The sequence below is a fragment of the Pongo pygmaeus genome, chromosome 14, assembly GCF_028885625.2.
Source record: "Pongo pygmaeus isolate AG05252 chromosome 14, NHGRI_mPonPyg2-v2.0_pri, whole genome shotgun sequence".
Classification (NCBI taxonomy): domain Eukaryota; kingdom Metazoa; phylum Chordata; class Mammalia; order Primates; family Hominidae; genus Pongo; species Pongo pygmaeus.
The window spans coordinates 32,909,285-32,933,574 of NC_072387.2; the positions used below are offsets into that span (position 1 = coordinate 32,909,285).

The following is a 24,290-nucleotide window of genomic DNA, read 5'->3' on the forward strand; positions in this document are numbered from 1 at the left end:
AATTCAGCTCAGTCCACCAGTGTTTATTGAGCACCTGCAGCCAGGTGAGAAGCATTCTGCAGAATTTGTGGAAGATTCGTACATATGTGTTCCCTACTGTGTCCCAGTCTCCCTATTTATAAAATGAATAAAGACAGCTCTACTTCCAAGAGATTTCATTTGTATGGCAGCTTAAAATCTTCCAGAGAAACATGGCTGCCATTTACATTATTAATAAATCAAATTGTTCCGTAACAGAAACCAGCTCAGTCAACCTGTCTATGTTTACAATTAGAGTGGTTTGTTTGTTTAACAGATCCTTAAGCCTTACTTCCAGGTACTGTTTTAAGCATTTTACGTATTTTTAAAATCCTGTTACATAGATATTGTTACTGTTCACGTTTTACAGATGAGGGAGCTGAGACCTGGAAAGGTTAGATAACAGTCCTAAGGCCACGAGACTCTGAAAGGAAGTGAGGAAGCCAGGTTAAACCCAGGCAGTCTGGTTCATACCCTTCCTGAATGTGATAACCCTGCAGTCTGTTCCATCCCGGGCACAGGCAAGTGGCTGTTCTCACTGTGGAAGTCTGTTTTGGAAGACTCCTTCTTTGTGTCCCTAAATATGATGCATTTTTCACTTATTTCCTGAGGAGACTATTGCTGTTTCTTAAAGGTTCAATAGCCTTTTTTATCCAATTTGTGATGGATTCAAAAACAGAAGGAAGGATTTTTCCAGGAGGTATCTCTGTTTCTGTAATGGAATAGCCATTAGTTCTAGTTTCTCCCCTTAGCTAGCTCCACCCGACATTCTCTGTCTCTCTCATGCACACACACACACCCCTTGACTGTTCTGATGAGGACCCTGTGGGCTGTGAGTTCCTGCCTGACAACATAAGAAGTTGGAGTAGAGTCAGCCCCTTCCCACTGCCTGTCAGAATTCTACTTTCTTCCTTTTCATTTTATAAACCCATTCATCCAAGCTGTAAGATTAAAAAAAGCAAAATTACTAGACCCCCTTAAAGAATTGGGTAATTTTTGCAACATCATCATCTCTTTCCTACCCCAGCATCCCACCATCAGAACAAACAGGCAGACCTCTTGGTTTGACTTTTCAACACTCAGCCATATTTGAAGTGATGATTACTCTGGTTAGGAATTTCATATATTTTAAATGTGGTTTCAAAGGTCTTTTTAAAATTAATTCCTCTTTCCAGCCTTCCTCTGTCTTTTTCTCTCCCCTCTTCCCTCTCTCCTTCCCGTGTGTGCCTGTGCATGTGTGTGTGTTTCTGTATTTTAAATGTGTTCTTTGAAGACAGACCATGTTAGATTTTGTCAGTGGCACATTTCCTTGATGGCTATTTTATCAGCATGTTTTTCTTCACCTTCCATAGATACGCATCTGCCCCCAAATAGCATTTAATGAAGAGGTCTTCCAAATAAATCTCTCAAAACAAAAGCTACTTTATTCATCATCTGCATGGAGAGCAGCCAGGGAAACTCATCTGTGAAATGCATCGTTAGGAACCAGAGGACTGTGTTTGTGCATTTGCCGGAGAGTGGGGAGATATCGATGGTGTTAGTAAAATCCTGATTTTCAGTTCCTTCTTCTCTGATCAGAATAAGAATTAGGTTACACAGAAACTGAATGACAAGAGGCAGCATAGAGAAGAAAAATGCATTTTTTTTAATTGTAGTATCCTTCTTCCCATATTCTTTTTCATACCAAAACATGGTGCTAAAGGTCTTTAAGATTCATATATGTAAGGTATATATGAAAAGAAAGCAGAATTATGTGGGGAAAGTAAATATTTACTTTTCTGTAGACTAAAAGTAAAAATCTTCATATTTCTGTTTTACTGGTTTTTATTTTAAAAGATTTAATTGACAAACATTTATATATTCAAGGTATACAATGGGATGATGTGATGTCTGCATACCTTGTGTAATGATTACTACAATCAAATTAATTAACATATCCATCACCACTCAGTTATCATTTTTGAGTGTGTGTGAGTGTGTAATAGTAAGGACAATTAAAGTGTACTCTCATCAGATTTCAAGTAAATAATACGGTATTATTAACTATAGTCACCATACTGTATATTTGATCCCCAGAACTTATTAATCTTATAACTAGAAGTTTGTGCCCTTTGACCAACACCTCCCCATTCCCCGACCCCTAGCCCCTGGCAACCACCTTTCTACTCTTTGCTTCAATTAGTTCGACTTTTTAAAGATTTCACATATAAATGAGATCATGTAGTATTTGTCTTTAAATGTCTGGCTTATTTCACTTAGCATAATGTCTTCCAAGTTCATCTATGTTTTCACAAATGGAAGGATTTCCTTCCTTTTTGTGGCTGAATAATATTCCAATATATTATATGTATAATATTCCATTATACATATAATATTTCAATATCATAATCCATTATATATAGAATATATACACACATATTTACTTATATTTACATACACACACTTATATACACATACATATATGTCAATTTCTTTATTCGTTCATCAATGACACTTAGGCTGTTTCAATATATTAGCTAGTATAAGTAATCCTGCAATGAACATGGGGTACAGATCTCTCTTCTAAATACTGATTTCATTTCCTTTGAATACATACCTAGAAGCGATATTGCTAGATCATATGGTACTTCTGTTTTCAATTTACAGAGGAACCGCCATACTATTTTCCATAATGATTTTTTTTAGGTAGTTTATTATTAGTGTATAGAAACACAACTGATGTTTGTTGATTTTTGTTTCCTGCAACTATACTGAATTTGTCTATTAGTTCTAACAGATATTTGGTGGGATCTTTAGAGTTTTCTATAAGTAAGATCATATTATCTTCAAACAGACAATTTATCTTCCTGCCATATTTGGATGCATTTTACTTCTTTTTCCTGCTTAATTGTTCTGGCTAGCCCCTCTAGTACTATGTCAGATAGAAGTGGCAAGAGTAGGCAACTTTATCTTTTCCTTAATCTTAGAGGAAAAGCTTTCAGCCTTTCAACTTTGAGTGTGATGTTTACCATGGGCTTGTCATATATGGCTTTTATTGTGTTTAATTTATTGAGCATTTTTATCATGAAAGAGTTGCATTTTGTCAAATCCTTTTTCTACATCTTTTGAGATGATCGCATGATTTTTATTCTTCATTCTGTTAATGTGGTGAATCACATTTATTTATTTGTGCATGTTAAACAATTCTTGCATCCCAGGGAGAAATTCCACGTCATCGTGGTGTATGATCTTTTTAATGTGCAACTGAATTCAGTTCACTAGTATTTTGCTGAGAATGTTGGCATCATGTTCATTAGAAATACTGGCCTGTATTGGAAAAAACTACTTTAAAGTTCATATGGACCCAAAAAAGAGCCCGCATCGCCAAGTCAATCCTAAGCCAAAAGAACAAAGCTGGAGGCATCACGCTACCTGACTTCAAAATATACTACAAGGCTACAGTAACCAAAACAGCATGGTACTGGTACCAAAACAGAGATATAGATCAATGGAACAGAACAGAGCCCTCAGAAGTAATGCCACATATCTACAACCATCTGATCTTTGATGAACCTGACAAAAACAAGCAATGGGGAAAGGATTCCCTATTTAATCAATGGTGCTGGGAAAACTGGATAGCCATATGTAGACAGCTGAAACTGGATCCCTTCCTTACACCTTATACAAAAATTAATTCAAGATGGATTAAAGACTTAAATGTTAGACCTAAAACCATAAAAACCCTAGAAGAAAACCTAGGCATTACCATTCAGGACATAGGCATGGGCAAGGACTTCATGTCTAAAACACCAAAAGCAATGGCAACAAAAGCCAAAATTGACAAATGGGATCTAATTAAACTAAAGAGCTTCTGCACAGCAAAAGAAACTACCATCAGAGTGAACAGGCAACCTACAAAATGGGGGAAAATTTTCACAACCTACTCATCTGATAAAGGGCAAAGGGCTGATATCCAGAATCTACAATGAACTCCAACAAATTTACAAGAAAAAAACAAACAACCCCATCAAAAAGTGGGTGAAGGATATGAACAGACACTTCTCAAAAGAAGACATTTATGCAGCCAAAAAACACATGAAAAAAATGCTCATCATCACTGGCCATCAGAGAAATGCAAATCAAAACCACAATGAGATACTGTCTCACACCAGTTAGAATAGCAATCATTCAAAAGTCAGGAAACAACAGGTGCTGGAGAGGATGTGGAGAAATAGGAACACTTCTATACTGTTGGTGGGACTGTAAACTAGTTCAACCATTGTGAAAGTCAGTGTGGTGATTCCTCAGGGATCTAGAACTAGAAATACCATTTGACCCAGCCATCCCATTACTGGGTATATACCCAAAGGACTATAAATCATGCTGCTATAAAGACACATGCACACGTATGTTTATTGCGGCATTATTCACAATAGCAAAGACTTGGAACCAACCCAAATGTCCAACAATGATAGACTGGATTAAGAAAATGTGGCACATAGACACCATGGAATACTATGCAGCCATAAAAAAATGATGAGTTTACGTCCTTTGTAGGGACATGGATGAAACTGGAAACCATCATTCTCAGCAAACTATCACAAGGACAAAAAAGCAAACACCGCATGTTCTCACTCATAGATGGGAATTGAACAATGAGAACACATGGACACAGGAAGGGGAACATCACACTCTGGGGACTGTTGTGGGGTGGGGGGAGGGGAGAGGGATAGCATTAGGAGATATACCTAATGCTAAATGACGAATTAATGGGTGCAGCACACCAACATGGCTCATGTATACATATGTAACTAGCCTGTACATTGTGCACATGTACCCTAAAACTTAAAGTATAATAATAATAAAATTTAAAAAAAAATAGAGACACTTCTCTTTCTAATGAAATGAATGGCACTGTGTATATACCTGGCAATTAATTCATGCCCTAATGATGCCAAACAACCATTAAAATGATGTTGCAGGATATTTGATTACCTGGAAAGATGATCAGAATATATTGTAAGATGGGAAAAAAAAATACTGGTCTGTAATTTTCTTTCTTTTTTTGTAGTACCCTTACCTAACTTAGGAATGAGATAATGCTTGTCTCATAAAATGAGTTTGGAAGTGCTCCTTCCTCTTTAAATGTTTGGGATAGTTTGCGAAGGGTTGTTGTTGATTCTTCCTTAAATTCTTGGTAGCCATGTTTCTGTTTTAAAGAGTATTGGCACTTAGGATTGGCTTTTTCGTGTGTTAAAGTCCTTGTAATCCTGATATGCTAAGCCACATTACTTAGAAGACTTATAATATATTCTCTATAAACTACCAAGGTTGAAGAATGGAATTGTCAAAATGTGTGGCTAATGGAAGCTATATGACTTAATAATATGAATCATCTCCTGATAAGACAACTAAATGCTTTTATTATTAAAAACTGTATTAGTATTTAGTCAGCACATTAATATCTGGCAACACTTAAAGATGTACTGTCACTTACTGGGTTGCTCTTTGACCTTTGTCAATTCATTTAACCTTTTTGGGCCTAATTTTCTTCATCTATAAAATGGAAACAAAATCATTTCTAGTTCATAAAGGTTATATTAAGGAATATGTAAAACAGTAAATGTCAAAATATCCTATACATATATGGGATTATTTTTTGTTATCTTGCTATGGTTAAAGTTTTAGAGTCACAGTTAATAGAATTTCAGATTAATAGAATCATAACAACAGGATTTATTTTAATTGAGATTTTAGGTTAGTGAGGAAAAGGTGGGATCATAAGCTAATAGTTTTCTATACTTGAAGTACCGTTTCCAAAAATATAAGGTTTGCGAATAATTGATTTGGCCTTGAAAATCCACATTGCTCAACCCATAATTACAAGTTTTCCCCAACTCTAAATGAGAGGGTTGGATGAGATGATACCTGGGGCATGTTCAGGCCTAAAAATTGATTATATCATCATATTAATTCAGCTTTGATCTTATGCCAAGTTCTAATCCGTAGTAAGAAGATATAGCTGAAGATCTAAAAAAACATACTTCAAGTAGGCCGGGCACGGTGGCTCATGCCTGTAATCCCAAAACTTTGGGAAGCCGAGGAGGATGGATCAGGAGTTCAAGACCAGCCTGGCTAACATGGTGAAACCCTGTCTCTACTAAAAATACAAAAAAATTAGCCAGGCATGGTGGCACGCAACTCTAGTCCCAGCTACTCAGGAGACTGAGGCATGAGAATCACTTGAACCCGGGAGGCAGAGGTTGCAGTGAGTTGAGATCATTCCACTGTACTCCTGCCTGGGCTACAGAGTAAGACTCTGTCTCAAAAAATAAATAAAAATAAAAACATACTTCTAATAACGCTTACAATAGCCTCTTTGCCACCAGAGCAGACCAAGTCAGCAGAACCTGGAGTTTTAATCAAGAGTTGGAACAGATCTTTGATTCTCTCTAGGAGTTAGCAGGGGTCAGAGAGAAGTTCAGATAAGGATGGGAGGAAGAGATAGAAGAAAAATTCCCATCTAATCTGTTTCTCAGCTGGACACGGTGGCTCATGCCTGTAATCCCAGCACTTTGGGAGGCCGAGGTGGGCAGATCACCTGAGGTTAAGAGTTTGAGACCAGCCAGGCTAACATGGTGAAACCCCATCTTACTAAAAATACCAAAATCAACTGGGTGTGGTGGCAGGGGCCTGTAATCCCAGCTACTCGGGAAGCTGAGGCAAGATAATCACTTGAACCCAGGAGGCAGAGTTTGCAGTGGGCAGAGATCGCGCCACTGCACTTCAGCCTGGGCGACAGAGCACGACTCCATCTGAAAACAAAAACAAAATCTGTTTCTCATCTTACAAACCTTTTCTCATCTTCACAACACCTATCTTACAGGTAAGGAAGCTGAGGTTAAGAGAAGTCAAGTTATTAGCTCAAAGTGATGAAACCCTCCTCCATCTAGAGCCAAGTGATTTTCTTTTTCTTTCTTTCTTTCTTTTTTTTTTTTTTTTTTTGAGATGGAGTCTTGCTGTGTTGCCCAGGCTGGAGTGCAGTGGTGCAATCTCTGCCCACTGCAATCTCCACCTCCCAGGTTCAAGCAATTCTCCTGCCTCAGCCTCCCGAGTAGCTGGGACTACAGGTGCACGCTGCCACACCCGGCTAATTTTTTTTTGTATTTTGTAGAGATGGGGTTTCACCATGCTGCCCCGGCTAGTCTTGAACTCCCGAGTTCAGGCAATCCCTCTGCCTCAGCCTCTCAAAATGCTAGGATTACAGGTGTGAGACACCACTCCTGGCTGTGATTTTCAGCAAAGGTAGCAGGATGATTCAATGGGGAAGAGTCTCTTCAACCAAGAGGGCTGAGATAACTGGATAACAACATGCAAAACAATAAAGTTCAACCCCCTACCTCACTCCGTAGACAAAAATTAACTCAAAATGGATCAATGACCTAAATATTAGAGTTAAATATGATAAACCTATTAGAAGAAAACTTAAGGGTAAATATTTATAACTTTGGATTTGGCAGCGGATTCTAAGGACACCAAAAACATGAGCAACAAAAGACAACAGATTAATTGAACTTCATCAAACTTAAACACTTTTGTGCAAAGACACTATCAAGGAAGAGAAAAGACAACTTACATAATGGGAGAAAGTATTTGCAAATCACATATCTGGTAAGAGTCAGTATCCACAATATATAAAGAACTCTTAACTGGGCATGGTGATTCATGCCTGTAATCACAGCACTTTCAGAGGCAGAGAGGCAGAAGGATTGCTTGAAGCCAAGATTTTGAGACCAGCCTGGGCAACATAGGGAGACCTTATCTCTACAAAAAGTTTAGAAATGGCCAGGCATGGTGGCTCACACCTGTAATCCCAGCACTTTGGGAGGCCAAGGCAGATGGATCATGAGGTCAGCAGTTCGAGACCAGCCTGGCAAACATGGTGAAACCCCATCTCTACTAAAAAATATATAAAAATTAGCCGGGCGTGGTGGCACATGCCTGAGACAGGAGAATCGCTTGAATTCAGGAGGCGGAGGCTGAAGTGAGCTGAGATCACGCCATTGCACTCCAGACTGGACAAAAAGAGTGAGACTCCATCTCAAAAAAAAAAAAAAAAAAGGCTAAAAATTAGCTGGGCACTTGGCCAGGCACAGTGGCTCATGCCTGTAATGCCAGCACTTTGGGAGGCCATGGTGGGTGGATTGCTTGAGGTCAGGAATTTGAGACCAGCCTGACCAACCGGTTGAAACCCAGTCTCTACTAAAAATACAAAAATTAGCTGGGCGTGGTAGCGGGCACCTGTAATCCCAGCTACTCAGGAGGCTGAGGCAGGAGATTCGCTAAAACCTGGGAGGCAGAGGTTGTAGTGAGCCGTGATCGTGCCACTGCACTCCAGCCTGGGTGACAAAGTGAGACTTTGTCTCAAAAAAATTACCCCAGCATCGTGCCACACACCTATAGTCCCAGCTACTCAGGAGGGTGAGCCAAGAGGATAGTTTGAGCCCAGGAGTTTGAGGCTGCAGTGAGCCATGATCATGCCACTGTACTCCAGCCTGGGTGACAGAGCGAGACCCTGTCTCAACAAGAGAAGTAAATCAGGATTACCGTATGACCCAGCAATTCCACTCCTAGGTATATACTCCAAAATATTGAAACCAGGTACTCAAATAAGTATTTGTTCATGAATGTTCACAGCAGCACTATTCACATAAGCCAAAAGGTGGAAACAACCCAAATGCCCATCATTGAATGAATGGATAAACGAAATGTGATCTATCCATGCAGCAGATGTTATTCAGCCATAAAAGGAATGACGTACTGACACATGCTATTAATACAACATGAACAGGATGGGTGTGGTGGCTCACGCCTGTAATTGCAGCACTTTGGGAGGCTGAGGCAGGCAGATCACTTGAGGTCAGGAGTTCAAGACCAGCCTGGCCAACATGGTAAAACTCCATCTCTGCTAAAAATACCAAAATTACCCAGGCATGATGGTGCACATCTGTAATCCCAGCTACTCAGGAGGCTGAGGCAGGAGAATCGCTTGAACCCGGGAGGCGGAGGTTGCAGTAAGCAGAGATGGCACCACTGCACTCCAGCCTGGGTGACAGAGTGAGATTTCATGTCAAAAATAAAGAACGAAAGAAAATGAGCAAACCTCAAAAACATTATACTAAGTGAAGAAGCCAGAAGCATAGTGTATGATTCTATTTATATGAAATATCTAGACAGGGTAAATCCAGAGATAGAAAACTGGTAACCTGGTAAGTTTACCAGGTGTTGGTGGTAGGGAGGAATGGGAACAGTTTGCTTAAGGGGAAAGGGATTTTTCGAGGTGGAGTGATGAAAATGTTTAGGTGGTGGTTGGATGACATTGTGAATATACTAAGTATCACTGAATTATACACTTTAACATAGTTAATTTTATGTTATGTCTATTTTCTTTTTTGTTGTTGTTGTTGTTTTTGAGACAGAGTCCCAATCTGTCGCCCAGGCTGGAGTGCATTGGTGCAGTCTCGGCTCACTGTAACCTCCACCTCCTGGATTCAAGCAATTCTCCTGCCTCAGCCTTCTGAGTAGCTGGGATTAAAAGCACCCACCTGTATTTTAGTAGAGACATGGTTTCACCATGTTGGCCAGGCTGGTCTGGAACTCCTGACCTCGTGATCCACCCACCTCAGCCTCCCAAAGTGTTGGATTACTGGTGTGAGCCACCACGCCCAGCCTCTTTTTTTCTTTACTCTTTTTTTTTTTTTTTTGAGACAGGATCTCACTCTGTTGCCCAGGCTGAAGTGCAGTGGTGCAATCTTGGCTCACTACAGCCTCAGCCTCCCTGGGCTCAGGTGATCCTCCTACCTCAGCCTTCCAAGTAGCTGAGACTGCAGGTGCAAACCACCACACCGTGCTAGTTTTCGTATTATTTGTAGAGATAGGGTTTCACCATGTTGCCCAGGCTGGTCTTGAATTCCTAGGCTCAAGCCATCTGTCCGTCTTGAGATTACAGGAGTGAGCCACAGCACCGAGCCTGTTATGTCTATTTTCAAGTAACAGAAAATAGAAAAAAAGGGATGGAACTAGTGGTCTGGATCACGACTAGCTCTTCAGATAACTTTTGAGTCTCGCTGCCGAAACTCAAGCCTTATCTACATTCTCCCTGTACCATTACTCACTTCCTAGTTGTTTTCATTGTTTTAGCTTTCTTATTTATTTGAAGGGAAACTATAAATGGAAAATGCCATACATCAGAATGGAATCTATTTCTTTTTGTTATTGTTTGAGATAGAGTCTCACTCTGTTGCCCAGGCTGGAGTACAGTGGTGCGATCTCGGCTCACTGCAACCTGTGCCTCTTGGATTCAAGTGATTCTCCTGCATCAGACTCTCGAGTAGCTGGGATTACAAGCATGCACCAACATACCAGGGTAATTTTGTATTTTTAGTAGAGGTGGGGTTTCACCATTGAGGCTGCTCTCAAACTCCTGGCCTCAAGTGATCCATCTGCCTTGGCCTCCCAAAGTGCTGGAACTGTAGGTGTGAGCCACAGCACCCGGCCCAAAATGGAATCTTAAAAATAAATACCACGGCCAGATGCAGTGGCTCACGCCTGTAATTCCAGCACTTTGAGAGGCTGAGGCGGGTGGATTGCTTGAGGTCAGGAGTACAAGACCAGCCTGGCCAACATGGCGAAACCTCATCTCTACTAAAAATACAAAAATATTAGCCAGGTGTAGTGGCGGGCACCTGTAATCTCAGCTACTCAGGAGGCTGAGACAGGAGAATCACTTGAACCCGAGGCGGAGGTTGCAGTAAGCCAAGAACACGCCATTGCACTCCAGCCTGGGCAATAGGAGTAAAACTCTGTCTCAAAAAAAAACAAACAAAAATATCAAAAAACAAACAAAAAAACCCACACTCCAAAAACAAACAAACAATAAATAAATAATATGAACATAAAACACTACAGTCCTTATGTTATTGCTTTGTTTCAAAATCTGGTAAGATTGCCCTGAGGGACCTGAGGTTTTTAATTGCAGGGTTTTTTTTAAATATCTTTAGAAGTGGTTGGTTAGGTAAAAATTTTTTTTTTTTTTTTTTTTGAGACTGGTTTTGCCCTGTTACACAGGCTGGAGTGCTGTGGCTCGATCACAGCTCACTGCAGCCTCAACCTCCTGGGCTTCAAGTGATCCTCCCATCTCAGCCTCCCAAGTAGCTGAGATCACAGATGTGTGCCACCATGCCTGGCCAATGTTAAAAAATCCTTTAACTTCTTTGTAGAGATGCACTCCTGGCCTCAAGCGATCCTCCTTCTGGTCCCCACCCCCAGCCCCTTTCTGATAAACATTTACATTGTTTATTATCTGATGCCATTTCTGTCTTCTTCCTTGTCATCCAGACATCAAAGAATTAGGTTTCTTTAGGGTTTTCTTTTTCAGGTGCTCAGTGTTAAAGATCACTCACATTAGGGCCGGACACCATGCCTCATGCCTGTAATCCCAGCACTTTGGGAGGCCGAGGTGGGCAGAGCACTTGAGGTGGGGAGTTTGCGATCAGCCTGGCCAACTTGGTGAAACCCCACCTCTACTGAAAAAAACACAAAAATTATCTGGGCGTGGTGGTGCATGCCTGTAGTCCCAGCCACTTGGGAGGCTGAGGCATGAGAATCGCTTGAACCCAGGAGGCAGAGGTTGTAGTGAGCCAAGATCACACCACCACACTCTAACCTGGGTGACAGAGCGAGACTCTGACTCAAAAAATAAATAAAATAAATGTCACTTACATTAGATATACCCAAGGGGTGGTCTATAGAGAGTTGGAAGCAGTGGTTATTGCAACAGGGGCACAGAAATCATCTGGCTATGCCAGGATGCCCAGGGGATACTCGGGGTGTGTGGCATGGTGGTGCTGGGGACTCACCGCACAGGACGCTCTGATTGACGCACTGCCAGGAGTAGCGCTCTGTCTTGGGGCTGCAGCCGGCCTCCTCAGCTCGAGTGTAACAACAGTCGTGGCGATGGCAGCACCTGCGGATGTCACATGGGCAGGACAGCAGGTGGGTGAAGCTCTCTCCTGGCCCTCCTCTCTTGCCAGGACCATGGGTGACTGAAGACCCCCGGGGAGGCACAGCACCCTCTTATCTAAGCTTTTTTTCTTTTTTTTTTTATTTAAGGGACAGGGTCTTTCTTTGCCACCCAGGTTGGAGTGCAGTGGCACATTCATAGCTCACGGCAGCCTTGAAATCCTGGGCTCAAGCGATCCTCCCACCTCAGTGTCCCAAGTAGCTGAGACTACAGGCACACGCCAGCAAGCCCAGCTGGATTTTTAATTTATATTTCCTTTGAGACAGCATATCTCTCTGCCACTCAGGCTGGAGTGCAATGGCTCAATCATCTCACTTTAGCCTTGAACTCCCGGGCTCAAATGATACTGCCACCTCAACCTCCCAAGTATGCTACTACAGGAACACAAACTCCTTTTTTAAAGTTTTTGTAGATATGGGGTCTCACTATGTTGCCTAGGCTGGTCTTGAACTCCCAGGCTCAAGCAGTCCTCCTACCTCAGCCTCCCCAAATGCTGGGATTACAGGTGGGAGCTACTGTACGCCTGGCCTTATCTAAGCTGTTTCCCTGAAAATCCCTGTCTTGGGTAATGATTCCATTGGCCCCACCATGCCCTGTCCTGCCTCCCTGGCTGTGCCCAAACTTGGTCCCTGCCTGCCTGCCTCACTGTCTGGGTCTCGAGCTCCTGTGACACGACTCCTCTCTCTTCCTGGAGTGATCCAAGCCCTGCCACTTCCTGACTTTGCCCACACTGTGCCCTCTGCCTGGGGCAACTTCATGTCTGCCCTTTGTCCCTTAGGTCTCAGCCCAGGCACAAGCCCCTACCTCCAGAGGTCATCCAGGCCTCACCAGGCTATACCCTCTCATAAAATCAGATTCCCTCCCTTCAGGGTAGGTTTATAATGAAACCCTCCTTAAAGGCCAGGTGCGGTGACACCCATCTGTAATCCCAGCACTTTGGGAGGCTGAGGTGGATGATCACTTGAGGCCAGGGGGTCGAGACCAGCCTGGGCAACATAAGGAGACTCTTGTCTCTCTTGTCTCTATAACAAATTTAAAAATTAGCTCACCAGGCCAGGCTCAGTGGCTCATGCCTGTAATCCCAACACTTTGAGAGGCCGAGGCAGGTGGATCACAAGGTCAGGAGTTCGAGAACAGCCTGGCCAACACGGCAAAACCCTGTCTCTACTAAAAATACAAAATTAGCCAGGCATGGTGGTGCATGCCTGTAATCCCAGCTACTTGGGAGGCTGAGGCAGGAGAATCACTTGAACCCAGGAGATGGAGGTTGCAGTGAGCCAAGTTTGTGCCATTGCACTCCAGCCTGAGCAACAGAGCAAGACTCTGTCTTGAGAAAATAAAAACACACAAAAAATTAGCTCACCATGATGGCACATGCCTATAGTCCTAGCTACTTGGGAGGCTGAGGTGGGAGGATTCCCTTCAGCCCAAGAATTTGAGGCTGCAGTGAGCCACTATGATTATGCCACTGCACTCTAACCTGGGCAAAAGTGAGACCCCAGGCTAGAGTGCAGTGGCGTGATTTCAGGTTACTGCAACCTCCGCCTCCCAGGTTCAAGCGATTCTCCTGCCTCAGCTTCCTGAGTAGCTGGGACTACAGGTGCCTGCCACCACACCCAGCTAATTTTTGTATTTTTGGTAGAGACAGGGTTTCACCATGTTGGCCAGGATGGTCTCGAACTCCTGACCTCATGATCTGCCTGCCTCAGCCTCCCAAAGTACTGGGATTACAGGCGTGAGCCCCCACACCTGGACACATTACTTAATATTTCTGTGCCTTGGTTTCTTCATCTGCGAAATGGGATTCTTGTGAGAATGCAAAGGGATTCCCAGGGCAGTTCCTAGTGCATAGTTTGGCTGCCTTTGTGTGTGTGTTTGTGTGTGTGTTTAATATAGAGACAGGGTCTCACTATGTTGCCTAGGCTGGTTTCAAACTCCTGGTCTCCAGTGATCCTCCTGCTTCGGCCCAAAGTGGTGGCATTACAGGTGTGAGTCACCACACCTGGTCACTTTATATTATTATTATTTTTTTCTTTTGAGACAGGGTCTTGCACTGTCGCCCAGGTTGGAATGCAGTGGTGCAATCTCAACTCACTGCAAACTCCGCCTCCTGGGTTCAAGCAATTCTCCTGCCTCAGTCTCCCGAGTAGCTGGGATTACAGATGCCTGCCACCACACACAGCTAATTTTTGCATTTTTAGTAGAGATGGGGTTTCACCATATTGGCCAGGCTGGTCTTGAACTCCTGACCTCAAGTGATCTGCCCGCCTCGGCCTCCTGAAGTGCTGGGATTAGAGGTGTAAGCCACCGCTCCTGGCCAATTTTTTAAGGCAATGTAATCAGCCCAAGTCCAGGGCAAGAGGCAGCTGGTACCAAGATCTGGCCTCATTGGCCATGTTATCCAAGAGGCCTCTGCCTGCCTGCAAAGTAGTACTGCACACTGGGATCTCCCTGGACCAAATCCCAGCTTCAGTTTTGGGTACTTCCTCATAAGCGTTGACTACCCCAGAGTGTGAGGGATTTTGTGGCCTGGTCCCAGGCATGCACTCACCAGTCAATGGCATCACGGGGCTGGCCATGGCCTCCCAAGCCACAAAAGCAACCATATTTCATATAGGCGATGGGGGTTCGGGGACCAACACAACCCACAGTTCCTGCCAGTTCCAGGATCCCACGCCGGTACACATGTAATGTCCTGGAGGCTGGGGGGTAAACAAAGGTGACAGGCTGCAGGTCAGGGCTTCCCAGACCCCTGGGAAGGGCATTAGCCTGAGAAGAGCCTAGGTGTTACAGCCTGGCTGTCTGGGTTTGAATCCTACTTCCTAGCTGTGTGACCTTGGACAAATTCCTAACCTCTCTGGGCCTTGGTTTCCTCACTGTGAAATGGCAGATAAGCTGACTTCAACTCATATGAACGAAATGAGATAATTGAGTATAAAGCCCCTGGTGCATGAAAAGGCTATTATAATCCAGCTGGGCTCAGTGGCTCACACCTGTAATCCCAACATTTTGGGAGGCCCAGGCGGGCAGATCACCTGAGGTCAGGAGTTCAAGATCAGCCTGGCCAACATGGTGAAACCCTGCCTGTAGTAAAAATACAAAAATTAGCCGAGCATAGTGGTGCACTCCTGTAATCCCAGCTACTAGGGAGGCTGAGGAAGAAGAGTCACTTGAACCTGAGAGGGGAAGGTTGCAGTGAGCCAAGATTTTGCCACTGCATTCCAACCTGGGCGACAGAGCAAGACTTTCAAAAAAAGAAAAAAAAAAAGGCTAACTATTATAATCAACGTCCTCAAGGTAGCCAAGAAGGGAAAAAAGAGTCATGCATGAAACGTTTGTCCAGTTCCCTGTGTTGGGCACTGGGCATCACGGATGACCCTACAGGTGTCTGTCACCAAGGTGGGCTCCTCTGTGGCAGCTCCCGGGCCCTGGCACTGCCCTGTGCTCATGACTTCCCCTCCAGACTCAGGCTCAGGGCCCTTGGTATCTCCTCTTATTTTCGCTGCCAGACAAGAAGGCCCCTTGGCCTGAGCCCAGCCATTTTTCTAGATCTTGGCACAGCTCGGACATGTAATGGTGCCTAATGCATGTGACTGGAACCCCTGCACTGGACATGTAGGAAAGGAGGCCAGCCGGGAAATGTAACCCCACATTCCCACAGCCAGCAGGATCTCAAGCAGAGGCTTCAACCCAGGCTTCTGACTTGCAAACCAGTGCTTCTTCCTCCTTACACAGTAACATTAGGGGAAGGTGGCCTTCGGGGTTGCCAGAGCCGAGTGGTACCAGCAATAGAGTGGAAACACTCACACACAGGCTTGCCTGCTTTCTGGGTTAGGGTTAGGGTTTATACGGCTCTGGGAAGTTGATGCATTGTGTTTGATCTTTTTTTTTTTTTTTTTTTTTTTTTTAGGCAGAGTCTCATTCTTGTTGCCCAGGCTGGAGCATAGTGGTGTAATCTTGCTCGCAGCAACTTCTGCCTCCCAGGTTCAAGCAATTCTCCTGCCTTAGCCTCCCAAGTAGCTGGGATCACAGGCGTGCACTACCACGCCCAGCTAATTTTTGTATTTTTAGTAGAAACGGGGTTTCACCATCTTGGCCAGGCTGGTCTCAAACTCCTGACCTCATATGATCCACCTGCTTTGGCCTCCCAAAGTGCTAGGATTATAGGCATGAGCCTCTACGCTCATCCTGATCATCTTGTCTCTCTTTTTTTTTAGAGACAGGGTCTTACTTTGTCACCAACACTGGAGGGCCGTGGCACAATCATAGTTCACTGCAGCCTCCACATCCTGGGCTCAAGCGATCCTCCTGCCTCAGCCTCCAGACATACGGGCATGCACCACCATGCCCAGCTAATTTTTAAATTTTTAGTAGATACGGGGTCTCACTATGTTGCCCAGGCTGTTCACAAACTCCTGGCCTCAAGTGATTCTCCTGCCTTGGCCTCCCAAGGTGCTGGGATTCCAGGCATGAACCACCATGCCCAGTCTCATTTCTGTTTTATCTTGAACAGTTTTCATCACACTGACTTTTTTGAGAAGTCCAGGCCAGATTTAAATTCCATTTTGTTTTTTAATCAGTGGAAAAAGTGGCATATTTATGTTGGAGGACAAAGATGAATCAAAGAGGAAGAAAATGTAAAACACATTTGGGGCCAGGCGCGGTGGCTCATGCCTCTAATCCCAGCACTTTGGGAGGCCGAGGCAGGCAGATCACCTGAAGTGAGCAGTTCCAGACCAACCTGACCAACATGGAGAAACCTTTTTCTACTAAAAATACAAAATTAGCTGGGCACGGTGGTGCATGCCTGTAATCCCAGCTACTTGGGAGGCTGAGGCAGGAGACTCGCTTGAACCCGGGAGGCAGAGGTTGCAGTGAGCTGAGATCGTGCCGTTGCACTCCAGCCTGGGCAACAAGAGTGAAACTCCGTCTCAAAAAACAAAAACAAAAACAAAAAAAACACATGAAAATAAAATGGCATTTGCAGTTGAAAGCTTTGCCTTCCTCTCTGGATCGTCACTCTCCCAGCAGCCCACGCCTCTGCCTCAAACCTCCATGGCTCCCACGAGTCTGGATAAAGCTAAGGAGTCTCAATGCACCCCAAGTCCTGGGGGTAGTCAGCCCCTCTCACCCCTCCCTCATCCTCTCACACAAGAGTCATTTACTCTTCCTCCAGTTATGCCCCCTCACGCAGACACTCTGCTGCTCAAATGCCCTCACCCCATCCTCAGCCTGCTCCCAGGCCACCTCCCTTCAGAATCCACCTTGCCTGCCAGGTGGCCATAGGGACCCTCGCCATACTGTCTGCTTGTGGCAGTGCCCTCCGGCATGGGGTGTCTTCCAGAGCAGATCTCTGGCCAAGCGCAGTGGCTCATGCCTGTAATCTCAGCACAATCGGAGGCCAAGGCAGGTGGATCACCTGAGGTCAGGAGTTCGAGACCAGCCTTGCTAACATGGTGAAACCCTGTCTCTACTAAAAATACAAAAATTAGCCAGGTGTGGTGGCGCATGCCTGTAGTCCCAGCTACTCAGGAGGCTGAGGCAGGAGAATCTCTTGAACCCGGGAGGTGGAGGTTGCAGTGAGCCGAAATCGTGCCACTGCACTCCAGCCGGGGCAAGAGTGAGACTCTGTCTCAAAAAAAAAAAAAAAAAAAAAAATGCTGAGCTCTGATATAAGCTGCCCTGGCACACAGTGAGCTTCCAGAAATGGTCCCTTGACCTCTAAATCCATCAAGACCCAGGGAACACACCCTCTCTGAGCACCCTGACAATGTCCCAGTCCCAACACCATACCCTGAAGCTGTCCCCAAAGGTTCCCCTGCCACCCTCCCTGACCACTCTCTGGTATCTCAGAGCCCTAGCAACAGCCCTATAGAGGGAGGGTTCTAGGCACGGGGCGGGCATCCAGCACTGTGCTTATAACCAAGCCAAACACTCCCTCTGTGCCAACATAGGTGGGGCAGGTCACGCTAGGGTCTGTTTGCCCTGTCTGCCCGCTGCAGCCTCCTCGGGGAGGGCCAGGGTTGTCTGTGCATCCTGTGAGCCCCTGGGTCTATGTGCACATATGTGTGTCTGTGCGGCTCTGTGTGTGTGTGTGTGTGTGTGTACATGGCTCATCTGAATTGTCCTGAGTGCGGTCCCGGGTATCCTTGAGCTGTGTGTGCTTGTGTCCCCCTAGCGGTATCTCAGTATTTTTGCCTGTGGGAGCCGCACACGGCGAGCTGCACACCTGAGGGCCAGGTGAGTCTGGGGCTGGTGCTGTGCCTCCGCATCTGTGTGCTGGCAGTGTCTGCATAGTACTCTGCAGGTACATGTATCTGTGCACCCCAGAAATAGGCAGTCACCCAGGGGACCTCTCTACAGTGACCCCAAAGGATGGATAGTGAGATAGGGGCAGTATGTTCTATTTTTTTTTTTTTTTTTTTTTTGTCACAGGGGTTTCTTGTACAGGGGCACGATATATTCTTCTCCCACCACCAAGCCGGGCCTTTCTGCCCCTGCTCCTCCCACCCTCTGGTGTCTCACATCTCAGGGACAGGTGAAATGAAGGATAAGTTCGCGGACCCCAGATCAGGACAACCGGGAGGGTCCCGGGCTGCCGGAGAGGGTCACAGCCGGTTAGGGGAGGGAGCCAGGAGAGGACTCTGCACCCCTGGGGAAGGACTGGGCTAGTTCTGGGTCCCTGGGAGGAGTGAGTGGGGCGCCCTGCAGAAGGCTGGGGCGCACAGTGTGGGTGAGCATTAGAAGAGCGAGCTGGGGGCTCTAGGGCAACTAGGAACTTGGAGAGGGATGGGAGGCAGGGCTGCTGGGTCCCTAGGAAGGGCTGGAGGAATCCCGGAACGCCTGAGTTCCGGGAAAGCCCCTTCCTCACTCACCCTCGCCGGACCGGGGGCCAGGTCGAAGAAGCAGCAGCAGCAGCGACGGCAGCAGCAGGAGCAGCATGATTGGCAGGCACACAGGTAGTGGACCCATCGGAGGGTGGCAGAGGTGGGACGGTGCTGCCGGGCCACCGGAGGCACCAAGCCCAGGGTACACACACCCCGGCTGCCACGCCCCGGCCCGGCCCCCGACCTCACCTTCCGTCGGGGCCCAGGCGGAGGCAGCTAGGGGCGGGCACCTGGGGCGGCGCAAAGGCGTCCTGATCTCTGCATCTTGGCCACTGAAGGGGCTGGAGAGGCCGCGGGGCGCTGAGGACAGGACCGGGAGTCAGGCTCAGGGAAGTCTCCTCGGAATAAGGGAGGAAAAGGCGCTCTTTTGATGTTATTATTCCCCCAGCCCCTCCCCCGCTCACGTGGGCGCCCAAAGGGGACAGAAGACTTGGAGGAGGGGTAGTCCTGAATTTACTTTAACATTTTATTTTATTTGGCCGGGCGCGGTGACTCACGCCTGTAATCCCAGCACTTTGGAAGGCGCAGGCTGGCGGATCACCTGAGGTCGGGAGTTCAAAACCAGCCTGGCCAATATGGCAAAGCCCTCTCTACTAAAAATACAAAAATTAGCCGGGCATGGTGGTGCGGACCTACAATCCCAGCTACTTGGGAGGCTGAGACACAGGAATCGCTTGAACACGGAAGGCGGAGGTTGCAGTGAGCCAAGATCACACCACTGCATTCCAGCCTGGGTGAGAGCCAGACTCTGTCTCTTTCTCGCTCTCTCTCTCTCTCCCTCTCTCTCTCTGTCAGTCTGGAGAGAGTTGATTGTCCCCGGTCAGTCTCTCTAGTCGAGAGAGAGAGAGAGAGAGACAGAGGCTGGGCACAGGTCTCACGCCTGTAATCCCAGCACTTTGGGACACCGAGGCGGGTGGATCACCTGAGGTCAGGAGTTCGAGACCAGCCTGGCCAACATGATGAAACTCCGTCTCTACTAAAAATACAAAAAATTCCCCGGGTATGGTGTTGGGTGCCTATAATCCCAACTACTCAGGAGCCCGAGGCAGGAGAATCGCTTGAACCCAGGAGGCAGATGTTGCAGTGAGCGAAGATTGCACCACTGCACTCCAGCCTGGGCAATAAGAGCGAAACTCCATCACACACAAACACATACACACACACACACACACACACAAAATTAACCAGGCACGGTGGCACGTGCCTGTAGTCTCAGTGGCTCAGGAGGCTGAGGTACAAGAATTGCTTGAATCTGGGAGGCGAAGGTTGCAGTGAGCCAAGATTGCACCATTGCACTCCAGCCTGGGTGACAGAGTAAGACACTATCACAAGGCCGGGCACGGTGACGCATGCCTGTAATCCTAGCGATTTGGGAGGCCGAGGTAGGTGGATCACCTGAGGTCAGGAGTTCGAAACCAGCCTGGCCAACATGGTGAAACACTGTCTCCACTAAAAATACAAAAAAATTAGCCGGGCATGGTGGTGGGCACCTGTAATCCCAGCTACTCAGGAGGCTGAGTCAGCAGAATTATTTGAACCCAGGAGGTGGAGGTTGCATTGAGCCAAGATCGCGCTATTCCACTCCAACCTGAGCAACAAGACCGAGACTCTGTCTCAAAAAAAAAAAAAAAAAAAGACTCTGTCTCAAAAAAAAAAAAAAACGAGAAGTCTTGATCTGTGATCTTGGGAAAAGCTGCTCACATCAAGGATGCCATCTTCTTCCGGTGAAAAACTTCCCTTTTGTGAGATTATGAACCCAAAGTTCAAGGTCCTAAAGTTTTGCTGTAGTGTGGATGGCAAGGACATTCTTTCTCTGATGTTCTCAGAAGATCCAATCTTCAGGTTCTAGATTGTGAAGGAATTGATTGTCCCCAGTCAGTGAGCCATAAAAAGCTTTCAGTACCTGGTGAAAATACTCTGTACCATAATGATCTACTGTTGTAATATCAGCCCTCCTGCATGGGAAAGCAACCAGAAAACATGCATCGAAAATGACAATTGACAACTGAAATGTTCAAACGGCCCATGAGGTAGCCAAATGCACCTGAAGCTTTGATTGTCTTCCCAGGAACATGGATTTGACAAACGAAACATTGGTTGTGAACTATTTTAGCAATTTATAAGTCAGCACACCAATACATACTTAATTTAGACCATTTTATCTTTTCCATGATGAGTCATGGAAGGCAGAGCCCTTTGTTTTTTGTTTTTAGACAGAGTTTCATTCTTGTTGCCCAGGTTGGAGTGCAATGATGCTATCTCGGCTCACCACAACCTCCGCCTCCTGGGTTCAAGCGACTCTCCTGCTTCAGGCTCCCGAGTAGCTGGGATTACAGGCATGAGCCACCACACCCAGCTAATTTTTTGTATTTTTAGTAGAGATGGGGTTTCTCCATGTTGGTGAGGCTGATATCGAACTCCCGACCTCAGGTGATTCACCCGCCTCGGCTTCCCAAAGTGCTGGGATTACAGGTGTGAGCCATCACGCCCAACTGCAGAACCTTTAATAACAAACACTTTAAGGAGTCAGGAAGGACAAGGTGACCATCTTGATTCTCCATGAGTCCATGGTTAACATCGGACTTACGTGCTCTTGAATATCAGTTGTTTCTCCAGTTTATGTACATAGCACTGATACCTAATGGGTAATCATAGGTAATTTGACTTAGACCTTGGAGTTCATTCAAATTGTATATCTAGGCTGGGCGAGCCCACAAAAAATTAGCTGGGCATGGTGGCACAAGCCTGCGATCCCAGTTACTTGGGAGGAGATGGGAGAATCCCTTGAACCCAGGAGGAGGAGGTTGCAGTGAGGGGAGATTGCTCCACTGCACTCCAGCCTGGGCGACAGAGTGAGACCCTGTTTCAAAAACAACAAAAAAGGCGTGGTGGCTCATGCCTGTAATCCCAGCACTTTGGGAGGCCGAGGCTGGCAGATCAACTGAGGTGGGGATTTCCAGAGCAGCCTGACCAACATGGAGAAACCCTGTCTCTACTAAAAAATACAAAATTAGCAGGGAATGGTGGCTCATGCCTGTAATCCCAGCACTTTGGGAGGCTGAGGCAGGTGGATCACCTGAGGTTGGGAGTTCAAGAACAGCCTTACCAACATGGTGAAACCCCGTCTCTACTAAAAATTCAAAAAAATTAGCCAGGCATAGTGGTGGGTGCCTGTAATCCCAGCTACTTAGAAGGCTGAGGTACGAGAATCACTTGAACCCGGGAGGCAGAGGTTGCAGTGAGCCAAAATCACGCCATTGCACTCCAGCCTGGGTGACAGATTGAGACTCCGTCTCAAAAAAGCAATAAGCAAATAACAAAAACAAACAACAACAACAAAAACCAAACTGTTTATCTAAACAATTTCGGTATCAGCTGTTTTAACATAAAAATTTAGCAAAGTATTTTTTTGGTATTCAATTAATTTTTTGTCCCGCTTGGGTTAGCACTGATACTTTTCTTTCTTTCTCTCTTTCTCCCCTTCCTTCCTTCCTTTCTTCTTTCTTTCTTTCTTTATTTCTTTCTGTCACCCAGGCTGAAGTGCAATGGCACGATCCTGGCTCACTGCAATCTCCGCCTCCCAAATTCAACTGGTTCTCCTGCCTCAGGCTCCCAAGTAGCTGGGATTAGAGGTGCCCGCCACCATGCTCAGCTAATTTTGTATTTTTTTAGTAGAGACAGGATTTCACCATGTTGGTCAATTACAATTCACCTGTCTTCATGAATCGGCTCTGTCTAGGCAGTGGGCAATGTCAACCCCTTGAGCAGTTACAGTAGTGCTAACATGTCAAGTTTCTGGGCTTTCTCTCCCTGATCGGCCCTGGGGACCCTGTTCAACTGTATGCCAACAAACACATTGTCATGAATTAAGAATATTTACAAATAGTTTACAAATTTTGGAGAAATTAGGCAGAGACAGAAATATGACTCAAATTCTATTTATGAAAGTATACTTGCTGGATGGGGTGGCTCATGCCTGTACTCCCAGCACTTTGGGAGGCCAAGGCAGATGGATCACCTGAGGTCAGGAGTTTGAGACCAGCTTGGCCAACATGATGAAACCCCATCTCCACTAAAAATACAAAAAGTTAGCCAGGTGTGGTAGTGGGCACCTGTAGTCCCAGCTGTTCCAGAGGCTGAGGCAAGAGAATCACTTGAACCTCTGAGGCAGAGGCTGCAGTGAGCTGAGATCGCACCATTGCACTCCAGCCTGGGTGGCAGAGTGAGACTCTGTCTCAAAAAATAAATATAAAAAATAAAAAGCTGCTATGCTCCATTAATTCCTGCAGGCCCAACAAAGGCAGCCTAGGAATTCTAGATCAATGGAATGAATACAACTTGCTAGAAATACATAGGAAATAAAATGACTATTCACAGAACCAAATAAAAGCCTTCCACTAGGAACTAAAAATAATAATAATCATAATGATTTTATATATATGCATACACAAGCAAAGCCAGAAGAGAATAAATAGCAAACGAATGAAAATTAGAAGCAAAAACAAGTAACTAGGAAACCATCTCTACATTTTTTTTACTCAATCTACCCTGAATGCTACAGCATTATCCAAGACCCCAGAAAACACAATAATACTTTATTCCTGATAAACAATTCAATGTCCTTAAGTCCACCAATATCACCATACATTCTGTGCAATCAAGAAATTTACTCAGCTGGGTGCAGTGGCTCACACCTGTAATTGCAGCACTTTGGGAGGCCAAGGCGGGTGGATCACCTGAGGTCAGGAGTTCAAAAACAGCCTGGCCAACATGGCAAAACCCCATCTGTACTAAAAATACAAAAATTAGCCCAGTGTGGAGGCACACGCCCATAATCCCAGCTACTCGGGTGGCTGAGGCAAGAGAATTGCTTGAGCCTGAGAGGCAGAGTTTGCAGTGAGCCCAGATTGCGCAACTACACTCCAGCCTGGGTGACAGAGGGAGACTCCATCTGAAAGAAAAAAAAAGTTTGTAGACCTAACATTAACATTGTCATGTCCTTGATTATAGGAGGCCAGCACATAATTTACTTATGAATGATCTATGGGGTGCAGCCCTTCCCAGATGCCTGAGGCCTTTTCTTGCTGAGTAGACATCTATCTGGCTGTTACATGATCTTAGGAACAGCTATTCATTTGGAAAAGAGTGTTGCAATGACTTTCTCTTTTGCATAAGAAGATGGAGGGCTGGGATCCTGAGATTTTAAAATTTCCTTTACAGCATACCCATATGTGCTCAATATTGAAAAGAGATGACAATTGGCCAGGCATGATGGCTCACACCTGTAATCCCAGCACTTTGGGAGGATGAAGTGGGCAGATCAG

The 24,290-nt window shown here is 45.6% G+C and overlaps 1 protein-coding gene across 1 annotated transcript; it reads right to left on the reverse strand.

Annotated features, from left to right (window-relative positions):
• Window positions 1-1,453: 1,453 nt before the first annotated feature.
• Window positions 1,454-19,051, reverse strand: LOC129027195 (group 10 secretory phospholipase A2-like). Its single transcript, XM_054473849.2, has 4 exons — window positions 18,955-19,051; window positions 14,631-14,781; window positions 11,916-12,022; window positions 1,454-1,620 (listed from the first exon to the last, which is right to left on the reverse strand). The coding sequence occupies exons 1-4, from the start codon at window positions 19,049-19,051 to the stop codon at window positions 1,610-1,612; spliced, it is 366 nt and encodes a 121-aa protein (XP_054329824.2). The 3' UTR covers window positions 1,454-1,609.
• Window positions 19,052-24,290: the final 5,239 nt, after the last annotated feature.

Bases quoted from the DNA above. Each gene is read 5' to 3' on its own strand.
- LOC129027195 (XM_054473849.2), bottom strand. From the start codon at position 19,051: ATGGGTCCACTACCTGTGTGCCTGCCAATCATGCTGCTCCTGCTGCTG. The intron at 14,782-18,954 runs GTGAGTGAGGAA...TTTACCCCCCAG, and splicing joins TGGCCCCCGGTCCGGCGAGG to CCTCCAGGACATTACATGTG. The intron at 12,023-14,630 runs GTGAGTGCATGC...TGACATCCGCAG, and splicing joins CCCCGTGATGCCATTGACTG to GTGCTGCCATCGCCACGACT.